This window comes from Micropterus dolomieu, linkage group LG02 (assembly GCF_021292245.1).
Source record: "Micropterus dolomieu isolate WLL.071019.BEF.003 ecotype Adirondacks linkage group LG02, ASM2129224v1, whole genome shotgun sequence".
In the NCBI taxonomy this organism is placed as follows: Eukaryota; Metazoa; Chordata; class Actinopteri; order Centrarchiformes; family Centrarchidae; genus Micropterus; species Micropterus dolomieu.
Window position 1 is genome coordinate 25748346 of NC_060151.1, and position 17391 is coordinate 25765736.

Sequence of the window (17391 nt, forward strand, 5' to 3'; positions counted from 1 at the left end):
TCGTAGTATGCTATCATGTCTGCTTTGATGCCAATAAGAAGGTGCAGTGACAAGAAAAACTTATTAGACAAGACAAGTGCAGTGACAAGAAAAACTTACTATATAAACTAATAGCATTGTATATTTATAGTCTTCATTTTCAGAAATGAAAGGAATCGGTAGATAAAAAACATTCAGCACTCTACAAACCCCAAAGCCTTAAAGACTCATTATGTTGAGTCTATAAGGGAGAGCGGGGTGAGTTGAGACAGTTTTTACTTGAGGTGTCTTTAAAGCGAGGACATGACAGTAATGTCTCCAACTAAAATATGTGCATATATTTTAGGATGTGGTGCATCCCTGGGAAAAATCAATCTGGATCTAAAATAAACTGTTTTCAAAATATGGCTTTCTAAAAAAAAAGTGGACTCTTGGCTCAACTTGCCCCATATGAGAGGCGAGTTGAGCCACATGGGGATCAGTGTCATTTTATCATGCAAACTCAAACGCCAGGTCCCAACATTCAATTTCACTTAGATAGTAAAACATTGCAGCTATGTCTCCTAGTTGTTTCATATCAATGTATCACTTCCTGTCCTGTTGATACATCATGTCCCGTGCCACCTGATGAATGGACTTCCTATTTTGTACCTCTCCCACTAATCTGTCCAAATTCACAATAGGAGTTGAAGCCTGTTTTCCATTTACAGAAGCATGACATGATGGTTTCTGGTCTAAAATGCATAATGTCACATCATTTTGGTGATGCTTAAAAATGCAATGTAAAATTACAGTAAAATAGTTGGCTCAACTTCCCCTGGGTCTTTTGGCTCAAATTACCACATCCAGCAGTTTAGAGTTAATATCATGCTAACAACATGGCCTCATATTAACTTCCTAAAGCAATAACACGTTTCTTTTCTTATACCTTATTTACCCCTTAAGCCTTTACTTATGACTATTATTGTCTGATACTGCATACTTTTGCAATGTGTCACGTTACTTGACACAGGAAGCTACAGCTTTAACAAATTAGATCTCCAGAAAACTATCATTAAAGCAAATCTTCATTCGTAGAATTATTGTCAATACTGATGTTAATATCATCAACTATGATAACACTAATAAAAAAATAATTGTAAATACTGACTTGAATAACGGTTTATTGTACTAGTGAGTGACTGGTGTAGCCCATAGACTGTATAAGGTATAGGCCATGACAAAACGTGATGGTGCAGTTTCTCACTGTAACCGCTGGAGGGGAGTGATGATCATGATTCTGAATGCACTCGTTAACTCCACCTGTTGTTTTTGTTTGATTGTTATTAACGCAGATATTAAAAACATTTCCATGTCAAATGAGGAATGTTCACTTTTAGTCCCTAACTGTGATTACTAGTGAACAATCAAGTGTCACTCGATCATGTTTATAATTATTATACTTCGATATATTTTGTAAGCTGATCATGTAAGCTCTTGATCCTCAAAGCTATCAAATAAATGTAATGTAAATTGTACAATATATTCCCCTAAATTTGTAGTAGAGACAAAGTACGAAGTAGCAGAAAATAGAAATACTAAAGTACCTTAAAATTGTATTTAAATCCACAAGACTGATTTCTTCTTTGGGACTATAAGGTAAAAGTTGAGGTTTTACTTTTGTACTTTGACTTAAGTAAGATTTGCAGGAGTTTTACTTGTAATTAAGCATTTTTACATGGTTGGACGGCAACTATTACTTCCTATATGATCTGTCTATGTCTTACACTCCTGTGCACATACAGTTTAATTATTTATTTTATTTGCTCAGGACAACAATCATATGGTACGGAGCAAAAATCAAGACCGAATAAAATAACAAAAAGACAAAATACATGAAGTAAGCAAAGTATAAAATGAATACACAAAACATTTTATTGTGTTATTTTTAGCTAAAAATATAATTAAGTTGATAACATAGTAGTGTAGTGAAGAAGAAGAAGAAGAAGAAGAAGAAGATATACTTTATTAATCCTGCGAGGGGAAATTCAATGTTTTCACTCTGTCATTATTATGTTAGTATTTACACACAGGTCCGAAAGACACACACATGCAAAACAGGATCCATAGCAACACACAGAGAGATGAGCAGTTGGGGGTTCAGGGGCTTGCTCAAGGCCTCCTTCGGCAGTGCCCAGGGAGGTGACGTATTTATTGACTTATAGACATGTAGAGACATGGAAATTAAACAGCACATGTTCATAAAAAATAAACACAATCAGGAGAGATATGATCAACTATAAAAACACTAATAACTGACTGTCACTAACTGACTCTCATAACCCCCAACCCTCCCTTATACTGTAAATGTTTGCACATGTAAATCTGGTGTAAATATTTTGCACATCATTTCACAATCTTCCATATTTATATTTGCATTTACTCATTTGCCAGATGCTTTTCTCCAAATCAACTTACATTTGAGGAACAACATACAGTACAAGCATCAATAGAGTAAGAGTTCTATGAGTAACAATAGATACTAAAAAGAGCAGCAATAAATAGTAGCAAGAGCTATTAACACATATGGCAGGAATGGGATAAATACCCAGGGAAGATGTAAGAGTTAATCAAAAAGTGCAATCAATATACAGGAAGTACATGTTAGAGGTTGCATATTACACACATTCTTTATTATTATATATATGTTATGTTTATTGTTATGAACGAAGACACCATAGCAAGTTCCTTGTATGTGTAAACCTACCTGGCAATAAAGCTGATTCTGAAGCTGATAATGCTAATGCGAGCAGTTATAAAATGAGTGAAAAGCACTTTCAGCACTCAAAACACAAAAGGTACAATTATCCTCAGGGTCCATTTTTACAGAAGAGGATTACACGTGGAGGGGGGCCACATGTGAAAAATGTAGCCTAATTGAGTTTTGAGTTTAAAGTCAGAATTCTGACATTAAAGTCAGAACTAAGTTGCCCAGAAATCAATGTTTTAATGTTTCTAATGTAAACCACACATAAAAGGAAAGGAAATTTATGTTTGGTAGATTATTACTACCAAATTATTTTGGTAGGTTACTATAATAATTATTTCTTATTTCTATACTTGCAACAAATGCCAGGTGAAGAATGGGATGCCATCCCACAGCAGTGTTTGACTCGGCTGGTGACCAGCATGTGGAGGAGGTGTCAAACTGTTGTGGCTGTGTATGGTTCTTCCACACGTTACTGACGCTCCTGTTTGTTCAATGAAATTGAAAAAAAATTGTTAAATTGCCAAGATGTCTTGTTTCTTCAGACTTCAATCATCCAATCCACCAAACAACACCAAACAGAGTCAACAGCAAAGAAAAGCTGTTTGGCATTGTCAGAGAAGGTTTGGCAAATTGGCAAAAAAACACACATACTCAGCTCTGCTGCTCATCCCACACATGTCCCTTACAAATGTGGCTCATTGAAAAGGGACATAAACAGACTTTCCAGTGGTAAAAGATTTATTGCCAACAAGCATTGTTACAACTAAGAAATAATATACCAAACACAAATGTCCTTACTTTGTGCATAGTTTATGAACATGTTTCTAGAAACCTGGTGTAGCAAATAAACAGACAGAATAACCTATTAGTATTATGAAAATATGTTTTTTTGCATCTGGTGTAGCAAATGACAGAATAACATTTTACTGTTAAAGTTGTCCAAAAATGTATCTAGTTTCAGTGTTTCTAAAATATGTTTCTAGTAACCTGTTGTAGCAAATGACAGAATAACATTTTAATATCCAAGTTGTCCAAAGATTGATCTAGTTCCAATGTTTCTAAAATATGTTTCTAGTAACCTGTTGTAGCAAATGACAGAATAACATTTTACTGTTAAAGTTGTCCAAAAATGTATCTAGTTTCAGTGTTTCTAAAATATGTTTCTAGTAACCTGTTGTAGCAAATGACAGAATAACATTTTAATATCCAAGTTGTCCAAAGATTGATCTAGTTCCAATGTTTCTAAAATATGTTTCTAGTAACCTGTTGTAGCAAATGACAGAATAACATTTTACTGTTAAAGTTGTCCAAAAATGTATCTAGTTTCAGTGTTTCTAAAATATGTTTCTAGTAACCTGTTGTAGCAAATGACAGAATAACATTTTAATATCCAAGTTGTCCAAAGATTGATCTAGTTCCAATGTTTCTAAAATATGTTTCTAGTAACCTGTTGTAGCAAATGACAGAATAACATTTTACTGTTAAAGTTGTCCAAAAATGTATCTAGTTTCAGTGTTTCTAAAATATGTTTCTAGTAACCTGTTGTAGCAAATGACAGAATAACATTTTAATATCCAAGTTGTCCAAAGATTGATCTAGTTCCAATGTTTCTAAAATATGTTTCTAGTAACCTGTTGTAGCAAATGACAGAATAACATTTTACTGTTAAAGTTGTCCAAAAATGTATCTAGTTTCAGTGTTTCTAAAATATGTTTCTAGTAACCTGTTGTAGCAAATGACAGAATAACATTTTAATATCCAAGTTGTCCAAAGATTGATCTAGTTCCAATGTTTCTAAAATATGTTTCTAGTAACCTGTTGTAGCAAATGACAGAATAACATTTTGATATCCAAGTTGTCCAAAGATTGATCCAGTTCCAATGTTTCTAAAACATGTTTCTAGTAACCTGGTATAGCAAATGACCGAATAACCTATTAGGCTACTTCTATGAAAATATAGTCTATTTTTTGCGTCTGAGAATTCAGATTTTAAACTCAAATACATTTTTCACATGTGGCGCTAATCCTCTTCCCTATCTTCCGTACATTTTAAACCTCTTTAAAAGTAAGCGGGGCAACATGTATGTAATTTGCCTGCGACAGTGACATCCCTTGTTTAACTCGCAGTTGTGACTTGTCCGACAACCCGTGAACGCGTCAGGAGCAGATGCGGACCAATAGCGTGCGACATCCTGCCGAGAACAAAAAAAAAAAAAAACCGTTCTGTTGGAAAACCGAGAGACGTGAAGCGAAGCGGCGGAGGGGCAGAGAAACTCACAGGCACCGGCACCAGCGTCTGCAACAAAGCTTGCCATAAAAGTGAATGAGAGCGTGAATATCCACCTCCAGACAGTGAGTGAACAAACCGCCTCGTTATCAGCCGGAGTGCCGCAGAGAAGACGCGCAGATGGTGAGTGCTTTCTCTGTCTCTCTCTCTCTCTGTCGGCTGGTTGCACCGTGTGTCCGCAGCCTCCCCCTCCCTGCGCTGCTCTCCTCTCTGCTTCTTTTTTGTGTGTGTTTGAGAGAGAGAGAGATGAGGTGAGGTGATGATGTCGGTCCACTCGCTACTAAAAGGTTTAGCCAAACCAGGAACCGGGTTTTTTGTACAAGCCGCAGTAATTAGGCAGGTTAACACGAGAAGAAGAGGAGGAGGAGGAGGAGGTTTTTGTTTTTAAATGTAAAGAGAATTTAAACGCCTGCCGTCGTGTTGCTCACAATGCTAGCTGTCGCCTCTTGATCTGCTAGCTTGCTGGCTAATTAATATCACCCAATGAGGTGATTTAAACCCACTTAATAATACATTTCCCCCCCCCCCAGCTAATTTGAGTAACGGATGATTAATTTAAACATCCCTCCCTATCAGCTGATTTGTAAATTGATATATGGTTTTATATTGCCTGGCGTGATTTTATGTTTCAGTTTTGTTTGAGCAGCCTTAACGGATTAATCAGTTTTGTTGTTGTTACAAATAAGCTATGTGTTGTAACTAAGCTCCAATCTGCTGAGTGTTATATAAAGGTCTGTAGTAAAGTATTTACAGAAAGTGAAGGACTCTGTAATAGGGATTTCCAAGTGATTTAACCCCATAGACCACAAACAGAATTAAACAAACACATAAATAAAAGCAGAACATCCTTATTTATTATAATTTAGAGGACAGTAACGCGGTTATGATGGAGGTGGGAAGTTTAAAGCGACCTCTGATCATATGTTGTTCCCTTATTGATCTCACTGAGTATGTTCACATCCTGCTTTAATGTTGTTTGTAACATGAGATACATGATCATAACAGTACTCCGGTTTCTAATCACCTCTCTCAGCCACTCGTTTCTGTACCAACAGAGAGTGATCAGAATTCTCCATCAGGTCTTTTTACATGCTAGGTTTCTCAAAACTGCGATCCAGGTTTGAACCCTGCTTGATATGGACGATCTACCTTGTACAAGTATCCCTGGACCCCATTTTTGGAAACATAATTGTTCATTGCAGCTTATGATCTCCCCACCATCAGCTGAGTAATACCAAATGGATGAGTGACTGGATTAATCCTCTGTGAATCAGATTAAAAACTCCAGGTGGAAGTTGTTACACACATTTCTTGCTTGTGTCTGTGTTGTCGAGCAGATAAACTGCTCTGTGGTCTGGTAAAGCCACTTTTTATCCACCCGTGTCACCACATTTACAAACCGTCTTGTCATTATAGCCCTGGCATATGGCGACAAGGCTTTAGAAAGTATAGGGCCATTTTCATTTCCTACCACCGCCAGCGAGTTGCCTGACTGTAATTTCAGTCAGAGCTGACGGCACAAACTGACACCCTGCCCTGCTGGCTGATTTACGTCAGTATTCTGGCTGGATTTGAGAGGCTGTTGTTGCTATTTGACTTGTTTGTCCTAAAAGAAATAATGCGGATTTAGACAAAGTACATTGTACAAAGCGGCATTTGGGACTAATAACATTTATTGTGTTCGACCATATGCTCTTCTGTCAAACAATTACCCTTAACGGAACAAAAACCTGATTGGTTGGGCATGTCAGAAGTGACATATGTTGGGAGGGGGGGGTGTTTTCCTGCTGTCAGATACAGTATTAAATGGGTCACCAGCAGGTCCAGGCAATAGAGCTGCATGCAAAAATAGTCAGTGTAATAGTTTTAACTAGCTGCACCTGTCTGTTTCTTTCTCATTCCCAATCATTTATTGTGTTAGGGTTTGCTTTGAAAATGAGACGTATGGTCGGGGTGGTTGTGTGAACAAAGCAACATGAAGCCTTTTTTCAGGCCTGGAAAAGGAGTAGATGTTTCTCAGTGTGACTTTAATATTATTGTGGATGGCTAGTATTGTCACTGTTATATTTTATGATGTTGTCCTCCACAGAATGTCCCATTTTTGCAAGCCAAATCACTTTTGTGGCGAAGAGTTCACAAGAACTCATTATTTTCCAGTCATCAGACAAATGTGAAGTTGCCAATTTGGCACATATTTGCATGCACTCAATAAACCTTTCAGCTGTTGATTTAAAAAGAAATGGCATTTATTTTGCCTCCTTTTTGGGGGGAAATATAAATCTGAATGTAGACTGTAAACCTGTATTGAAGTTTTCTGGCTCAAGACTTTGAAAGCACATTCTTTTCACTTTGATTTGTTTCGTTCATTTCATTTTCCTGACATAGTTCACTTCAGTGTACTGAAAACCAGATCTCAGGCAGACGATTTGTGGGTCGGCTGCACAACCAATAAAGCAACAAATCTGTCGGTAAGATGTCAAAAGCCAACAATAGCTCTTTATTTATTATGTTTACATGATTTGTTTTTCATCTTGGTGCAGTCCAAATGCCTTACACTTACCTGTCTAACAGCAGCTTTCTGACATGTAAATCTTTTAGGTTAGACGAGTTGTTGCAGGAAGACACCGGTAACATCAGAGAGAGGAGTTTGTTGTGTTGGAGTAACGTTAGGAAATAAAGTCTTGCTAGCAGTTCCTTTATGGACACAACAAAGTCCTCTCTCCAACTCTGACTCTCGTTTCTACCTGTCTCTTCCTGCAACAACTCATCCCTCAAGAGATTTTAGAACGTTTAAAAATACCGAAATTAAGCTTTAAGATTCTCAATATAATTGACTAAACAACAACAATGCACTCACATATCTTTCAGCTGTCAGCGCTGATATAATGTAGGTTATCTGGTTTGAAAAAAGACCTTAGGGCAGAAACACTGTACGTGCAGAGTTTCCCTCAGTATTATTAGTCAACAGTAGACATATGAGGAGTCACGTTTTAAATCTGCAGAGTTCTGTGGGAATATACTCACTGGAACTTATCTACGTTTTTAATCTTTGGAAATGACAACTTAAAACGTCTTTATTGGGCGAGGGAAGTCTAAAGCTTTCACCCTCCCGTACTTTAGCCTTCCTTGTCCCGGTTGACAGCATCGCAGTCTGCAGTTAAGGAGCCTTCAGTGTGTGATGGCAATGATCTGTGGTCATAGAGCTGATATTTCCATGTGAGATTTTTTTTTTGTGGGCTGGATGGGGCATGTTATGCTGAATTCCAGTCCTGGATGAGAATTTGTTTTTGAGGTGTTACCCTCTTCTTCAGTCTGTGATAGTATCTAATCAGTCGAAGCACTTGAGGCTGTTTCTTTTCTAACCTTAGCGAGTTGCAAAAGGCAGAGGCCTCTCGTTAAGTCACGTCACCTCAGGCCCACAACAACACATTCTTTCAAAGGTCATCGCTGGTTTTGTCCTTTGCAATTTTAAGAAGAAAACCTAAACAGACCAGCTGCTGCAGCGTACCTGCACATCACAGATCTCAACACCATTTTGATTTAGGGTCACTGGGCAAAAATCAGAGATGTCCTACACATTTTCCTTTAAGAACAGATCTTCTATTTGGCTTTCTCACTTGATTATTGGTATCTGATTTATGAATTGAAAGTATCACTTTCTTTATCTGAAAGGGCAGCCTGCCTCTCAGAAATGATTCGTGCAAAATGAGTGGTTCTTGTTTCCTTTTTTGTTTCCTTTACTTACGAAAGGCTCTAGTTCTCCCTTGAATCAATTAAACAGCAAAGAAAAAGAACACTTGATTAGGCCATTAATCCATTAGTGGGTCAACAGAAAAAATAACTGGCAACTATTTTGATAATCGGTTAATCCTTTAAGTAATCTTTCACCCAAAAATGTCAAACATTACCTCGTTCCAGCTTTTCCAATGTGAGGACTTTGCTGCTTTTCTCTGTTCTGTATCAATGTAAATTAATAACTTTGGGTTTTATATTGTTGATCAGACAAAACATTGGACATTTGAAGACATCACGTTGAGTTTTTTCTAACGTTTAATAGACAAAATTATTAGTCAATTACTTAAAAGAAAAACAATAGGTGCATTAATAGATAATGGAAATAATCTGTAGTTGCAGCCCCTTTTTTTTCTACCTTCAAGTTAAGCAACTTTTAAGCACTTGTCATGCTACAGCAACGTAGCCCCATATTTAAATACATCCTTAAAAGGTCCTTATATGGACGTTAACAGCCTTCACAGACAGGAAGTAAAGCGAAAGAGTGAAAAGTGAACAAAACAAGTGTCTCTCAGCTGACTAAGGAGACATAAAGACTTTCGATGCCTCGGGCCTTCAGACTGAGAAAACTGCCCCGTCACTTTCTCGTTGCATACAGGAAGCTGAAAAGGGGAAGAGAAGTAGTGGCTGACCAAATGTAAGCATAGCACGCTCCCAGATGTGATTACTCTGCAGACTGGTGAACTGAACCGCCATCTGTACTCGGAAGGATCAGGCTGTTTCATCCTACTTTCATCAGTTCCCCAGCTAGTCAAGTGTCAAAACCTCATGTTCAGCAAATATTTGCTTTTCCATCACTGTATGGTTTTTATTAACCCCATACCCATCTTGAGTTTGACTTGGGTTTTTTTTTCTTCCCAGACATCTTGTCCACATAACTTGTCTTGGTTGCTTAATGTTCAGAGTTATTGATGGGAGATTGCTGTCAAGAGGAGCCTACATATCTTCCCTGCAGCAGCTTTTAGTTGTTGGATCAGTGTCATGACTTGCAGCTCCAGAGAGTGCCATATACAACAAGAAATATTAAACAGCTGGTTTATGTTGCTGGACTAGAAAACGTTGTTTGTCATGATTTGGATTAAAGTCAAACTGTTTGACAACTGATAGATGGACATATTAACACTGTTTCGTAGTGTTTGAGGGATAAGGTTCTTCACATTTGTGCTGTTTTATACTCCCAAATGATTAAACAATGATCACATTTCTAAAAATAAGGCATGAGTGAGGTTGCAAACCTTGTTTTAGATTAATGACATAAGACGTTTGTTAACACAGCACCTTCCTTCCCTTCTAGGGGTCTGTTGTGGTTAATCGTGCACCACAGTGCATATTCAGTAATTATCAAGTGTGAGGCAGAGGAAGTTTGTCTAATTGTTTTGTGTCCATCGGCACTAGAACCATTTAAACTTTTGAACCCTTTTTAAACACGCTGACCTTTCACCCTCATAATATTATTTTAGAGTTGTTGTGAATTACGTCCGTAGATAGCTCTTGTAAACACTTGAGATTTGGACAAGAGGGGTCTGGTTTGTAGTTTTGGTTAGCCACTTGCACACGTTATTTTGAGGTTGCGTGCTGTCTAAACTACATCCTCAAATTCTCGTCCTATTACTGTTTTTCCTGATTTTGAAAAATTAAGGACAGACTTGGGGGTCATTTAACTCGCCTGTGAAATGGGTGGTCTGTGGCCTCAGGGGAAAAGACAGTGGGATTTGGGACAGTAATGCTTTGGATGTTTGTTTTTTAGAGGGTCCTCAACACAAAAGGTTAAACCCAAATATGTCCTTCAGTGTGCAGATGAAGAGACAAAGCAGCCCATTACCTTATCTTTTTTGCTGTCTCTATAGTAAAGATGTAGCTACAGTCAGCTGCCGGTTTAGCATAAAAACTAGTTCTGTCAAAGCGTAACAAAATCACAAACAGCATTTCTAAGCTCACTAATGACTTTGTTTAATCTGTACGAAACCAGAAGGGTACAAATGATTATCGTTTTAGGAGAGGTTATGTGCCACATATTCCAGTCTTCATGCTAAGCTAAGCTAACCATCTGCTGGCTGTAGCTTCATATTGAACATACAGAGACCAAGAGTGGTGTTGAATTTTTTTTCACCTAACCCTCTGCTTGATGATGGCGTGAGGGGAGATTTCACCACTTGTGTGAAAATAGTCTTTGTTTGGTAAGATACAACTTCTCCAGCTGGCTGTAGTTTCTCACACTGGTCTGTCAAATTGCTTTAGTTACTGTGTGCATAGCAGAGCCAATTAATTACACTACAATACCAACTTCTTAATTTATGTTCACATTCATTTCCCGCCCCTTCATGTGTTTGGTTATCCATTGTCTCTTTTATTAGCCAGGAGGACTCTTGAGCTCATTTGAGAGTTATATGCTTCTGAACAAAGATCCTAATTCTCTCTTGTAGTTTTATTCACTTTGCAGCTAAAGCATTCATACAGAACAAGAGGTCGTTAGCAGTCATTTATTTGGATGAAAGTCAGTTACGACTTTAGCTGCTGCTGACAGAGAAACACAGCCGTGTCATAACAGCTTCCTGCCACATTGACATTCAAGCTGTTTGATGGCATTTCAGACTCATGTACATATAAGGCAAAAGAAGACAAGATGGCACACAAGCTAATCTGATGTCTTTCGGGATGTCTTAGTGTGTGTGTGTTTGGAATGCATGCCTATCCCCTAACATGGTAATCTTGCTGCATTTTTTTTTACCCCAAATAAAACATTTCTGAGCAATTCTGTGCCTTCACTCAGATCAGTTGTCCTTTTTTAGCTACATTAATTTTATAATTTCATATGCTCAATGAAGCCCTTATTGACACGTTTTTCCTGCTCTTACAGCCTCCCACTGAAGTAAACTTTCTCTACAAATGTACTGTGAGAACTTTCAAACTTGAGTTTTCAATGGTGTTTTTGAGAAGATCAAAGTCATGTTTCAGTTGTACTGCAGCGACAGGAAGTGGTCTAGCATGCTGCCTGCTAGATAACCAGCAAAGTGTGAGCTGTCTGCCAGCCAGCAGCAACATGTTTACTGAGCTCAAGAGGAATCGGGGATGGAAGAAGAGAAGGCAGACAGTTGGGATTTGATTGCATCTACAGGAAGCTGCATGGCCTTGCTGTTAATGAGCCAATCATTTCAAAAGCATGTTATCCGGTTCTCATGAGCGTAGACAACACCCTTGCTGCTCCTCCTACTCAGTTGTTTGGTGGTGCATTAAGGCAAAGCCATCAAAAATAGTATGCAAATTACAATACAAAGGCAACATTCATGCTGTTTTAGATTTTTTAGGGCTACTCTCATCTTTCCAATTTGTCAACCATTAGGATAGTGCCTTTACTGTTGTTACCATGACTTTGACTTGACTTTACCATGTGGTTGTGTTCGGTTTGGAGTTATGTTCAGTGAGCTCCTGGGATTTTATACTCTCCTTGCTTAGACATCAACAAGTTAAAATGACTTGTTAATGGCAGTACAGGATGTTGACGTTGATAAAGTGTTTAATTGGATGTTCTAGTCAAACCTTTCATTCCCATCTATATATTTTATCTATAATCAGCTTCTATTTGATTATTTACTATGTCATATATAGATATTATGATATAAAATTACACAAACTGTGCTAGAAGATTTGTTCCAGATGGCATTTCAGCCATCTTCAGTTTCTTGCAGATTTTGTAAGTGCAACATACTTTAATCATTGGTCAGTTAAACAGAACTTTGATGTCACATCAGCAGGACAACATTTTCATGAGGAAGATGGATGCACGTACTTCATGCTGTCCCTTTTATCACTGTGGTGGACTCTTTGCCTATACAGCAGGGCATTTATCAGGTGAAAGAGTAATAGACCTTCAAAAATGAAAATCAGCAGTTGCTTCTGATGCCAAAGATTTCCTTCTCTTTGCCCCTGAACCCCACAACCTCCACAACTTCCTCCAGCTCCAGCCAAACTGCCTTACATAACAGGGTTTTAGCAAAGTAACAAAACAGAGGCTGCCCTTCTTCCCTGCACACTGGCTTTTCCATGGCAGTTACTCTCTACACGTCTGAATGTCTCTCTGTCTGTTCGTTATCCGCTTGAACTACCTGTTAGCCCTGCTTAAAGATGAGGCCTCGCTTGTTGCTGCTGGAGACCGGCTGTAATTCTCGAGAGGGCATATACAACCTTTACTACTGTGTAACTTCCTCCAGCTTGAGATTCTGCAAGCTTTTCTCTCTTAACCTTCTGCGTGCCTAAGGCGAAGTCTTTCAATTCCTCATGTCATCATGAACCAAACTGTAATTACCGGACAAAAACATCAATACCACAGCGTGTTGGGAAATGTGGTGACCTATGTTAATATACAGCTAGAGAATGAAAGACTAAACCTACGATCGTGCATTATAATAGGGTTCAGTGAAAGACATGCTTCATTACATTACAAAAAAAAAACCATGAAGAGGTTTAAGACTAGGTGTCTCCAACCATTTGTAAGAGATTTCGTGTGATATTGCCCTGTTTAGTTTCTTAACAGAAAGGCTGGTCCCGAGCTGTTCTGCTATGTTCAGGGCAGCCCCATGCAGGGCGTCCCACAGCTCAGCTCACATGACCAGACAGAAGGCACCTGATCCTCTCCCAGGGGTGCAAAGAGACAGATGGAGCAAATAGAAAGAGGGGGAGAGAAAGAGAGATCAGATTGACAATTATAATACACAGGTAAAGGTAAAAAGAGGACAGTGAAAATCCTTGTGGAGTTCTTCTGTTGCTTGTAATCTAAAGCGACAGATATCTACTGTTTATTTCACCTACTATTTGTTGTTGCACTTTAGAGGTTAACATAACTTTACACATATTTGAATATATTTGTTTAAATGTGTGTTTTTATTTTCTTATTTAGGACACCAGGAACACCACTGAAGAGAAACCTGTCCAGCGATCTAAGGTAAGTATGCGTTGTTTGTCTCTTTTTTTCCCCCCTCAGCCCTCATTCATAGTTCCTTGTTCTTCGTCATGCATTACTCTTGACCCATTTCACTTTTATCACCTGTTGATCTCAGAGGAGAGCCAAGGAAGTCTTTGCTGCATTTTTGTGTCACTTGTAAATACTAGCTTTCATCTCACTAACGATCAAGGCCTAGATGACTGCCTGTTTGTGTGTCTGGTAGTAAATCGGTATATTTATGTGGTCAGTCTTTCAGCTTTAAGACCCAAAAGGAAGTGTGTTCATCATGTGACAAGACGGTCTACCCAATGGAGAGATTGGTTGCCAACAACCTGGTCTTCCATTCAACATGCTTCTGCTGCAAGCACTGTAACGCCAAACTCAGGTGATTATTTATAGTTGACTATTTTCCCGTGTGTTTACTTTCTTCTCCTGAATCCTATTTTGTTTGTATATAACGGTTCCATTCCTCTCTTCCTTGCAGCCTTGGCACCTTCGCAGCTCTTCAGGGTGAATTTTACTGTAAACCCCACTATCAGCAGCTGTTCAAGAGCAAAGGCAACTACGACGAGGGCTTCGGACGCAAACAGCACAAAGAGCTCTGGGCCTCCAAGGACTCAGATAATATAACAAAGACAGCATAATAATCATGTCTGCCTGTGTCCCATCCCAGCCCTGCCTCTCCCTTTTCCTCCTCCTAACACCTCCAATACATCACGATGAACACATGCCGCATAGGCTGGGGGCACTGCTAAATCACCCACGAGCTCACTCGCTTTTTACATGCCATCAGAACAGATACATGCACAAACAGCTAGGAAATGACGGGCAAATCAGAGTCCATACCACATAAAAAATTAATTTTGGGGAAAATATTTAGGAGTTGATTTTATTGATAGCTGCATTTTTAAAATTTTATTTTCCAGTTTCTTATTTGGAATTGGTAGTTGATTGTGACCAAAAGCCTTCTCTGATATGGGGAGTCTAATAAAAATAATAATCACTTTTCTTTTTTATTCCTTTTAATGATTTGCACCCTTTTTATTTTATTTTTTAAAATAAGTAAACTGTATGCTCAGGCAAACATATCAGAGGGGTTACAGAGCATCAATGTTTTGCAGTAGAGCATACACTCAGGTCAATTTCCACAAAAAAAGATTGCATAGTTTCACTCATTTTTAACAATACAACACAAATCAAAATAATAGTCCTCAGTATTGTAACTTTGATGTCAGTTTGTCAGGTTTCATATATTTGAGGAACAAACAGGGTACAGAGTACTGTAAAATAACTGCGCACATCAGCAACAGCTCACCTCTCGTGTTTTTGTGTTTAGTTTTATTATTGTTCGCCTCATCCCATGGTTTGTTCTTTTATTGACCACTTTGAGTCTTATCCTTGCATGTTGAGATGAGTGGGTCTTAATAGCCTTATCTTATTCTGACTGACTGTATCGCTCTTTGGTGTTGTGAATGATTTGTTTTATTAGTTTTCATTGATAGCAAACCACTTTTGAAAGTTTTTAAAAGCACTTGAGTTTGGATTTGATTGATGTCACGGCATAAGTTGATCCTCGCTGAGCTTTTATGGTGGAAATTTTAATGGAATTCTCAGATTGTGTTTTGTATACTATCTGTACATAGAGCTGTCGTTCGTGATTAGTGAACATTCCCCGTCACACTGTACTCCCGTCTTGCACAGAACGACCACACGTGCTCACCGGACAAGATGTTGATAATCACAGGGAAACTGAGGCCTCGTTCGTCAACATCCCTCACTCCTTCGTATGAAACACTTCAAGAGGAGCTCTAAACGTTTTTGTTAAATTCCTTACTACAGTTACGTTTCTGTGTCACCAATGAGGGTGTTGATGGTCAGAGCTTAAGCCTTGCAGGAAATCACACAGTTTTGTTCCTTCGTCATGTCACACTTGATAGTTGTTGGCGTCTTGTGATGATTTTTCCCCCTGCTGTATTTGAGTGTGTTCGTATAACTGGACGTGTAACTTTTTAAGGGCACGTAGACAGATCCAATTACAGTGTCTTGAACATCCATGGCTATTTGCCCCCCCCTCCCCACCCTATCCCATCCAATAAGCGTGGACAGGTTTCCTCTTTAGATAAATGCCTTCCTGTTCTCATCTCCTTATTCGCTAAATACATCTTAGCACATGGACCTATTTCTTAATATTGAACTTACAGTAGGTGTCTGAGGGTTTGGTGTTGGTCCCCTGTTGTGCTCCTGCATGCTGCATGCTAAACCCAGTGCAGAGCAGCCCCTGCTGGGGAAAGTGTGACAGTAGCGTCTAGTGTGAGAGGAAGATAAATAACTTGACCATGAACTCAACGTAGCCTTTCTTTCAAAGTTTTGGAATACTTGCCTGGTCTGCAGTGCAGCTACTGCACTCCAGACACTTTTTATCTTATTCAATTCACCTTAAAAGAAGTTAACCCAGTTAGACAAGATTTCCACATCTATATTTCATTCTATACAAAGAATGAGTCTAAAGCCATTTAAATATCTCATTTTAGAAAATGTCTGAATACCGCTGAGACTTGACTGACACTTGAATGACACAAAGAACTGTTTGTGACGGAAGGTTTACTGTGAATTTGAGCATACTGTGCAGAATAGAAGGTTATACTAAAACTTTTTTTTTTCGTAAGAGAAGCCTTAGAAAGAAGTATCTGACCTTACTGCTTTTTCAAACAAGACTTGAGTGCACAGATCTATACAAAGAAATCTCCTGATCATGCCTTTTCAAAAACAGACCTGCTTACTCTACAGCCCAATTCTTTAACATAGGATTACTTCACTCAACCAGCAGCCATTTTTCCGATCTAACCACTTTTTTCCCACATTTAATGTCAAATAATTATAATTCTACTGTGTGTCTGTGTGTGTGTGTGACAATTTATTGTTTAATTTGAATATGGTCCTCTGGGTCCCTGAAAATGCTTTAAAATCAAGCGTCTTGTATCTAGAAATGCTGTCTTTGTCATTCTCTGTTAGCAGTTCGCCAAGGTACAACTGCTGAATCTGTGAATTGCAACTTCTGAGTGTAACAGAGCAGAAAAGGTACATTTTACACTGGTGCCAAGAGGCTCAGGTGAATGCTTGCAGTGTAACGTTTTAAATGTTAAACCTGTGAGTCATTCCACTTTTTGTGCTAAACTTGATGTGGACTTATTTTTCAATGCTGTTGTCAGAGACATTTTAAATGTATGCATCTTTGAAAATGTATTCTGTATTACAGACTTGACTTGTGGATTGAGGTGGCCTTACAGCAAAAGGACGTTTGGACTGTGTATGCAGTCTTTCTCCTCTATTCTCCCTTATCTTACTTAGTTGTGGTATGGAAGTGTAACATTTTAAAAAGTAAGCCCCCTTTCTACTCCTATGTACACAATCATTTTGTGCATTTTCTTTCTTTTAATTTTTTTTTTTTTACATGCTTTTGGAGAAAAAAATAAATGCTGGTGTTGATTTAATGCAGTGATTTTTGTTTGTGTGTGTTTACTGATGTAAAGATACCTAAATCCTTGAATTTCTAGGAACTTAATTACTGAATACTTGACTTAAGGATTTCCATCCATCCATCTTCATCCGCTTATCCGGGGTCGGGTCGCGGGGCTCAAGGATATC

The 17391-nt window shown here is 38.4% G+C and overlaps 1 protein-coding gene across 1 annotated transcript; it reads left to right on the top strand.

Annotated features, from left to right (window-relative positions):
• The first annotated feature begins 4961 nt into the window (after positions 1-4961).
• limd2 (LIM domain containing 2) lies at positions 4962-15839 on the top strand. Its single transcript, XM_046041544.1, has 4 exons — positions 4962-5138; positions 13702-13746; positions 13995-14131; positions 14231-15839. Exons 1-4 carry the CDS (start codon positions 5136-5138, stop codon positions 14388-14390), a joined length of 345 nt encoding a protein of 114 aa, XP_045897500.1. The 5' UTR covers positions 4962-5135; the 3' UTR covers positions 14391-15839.
• Positions 15840-17391: the final 1552 nt, after the last annotated feature.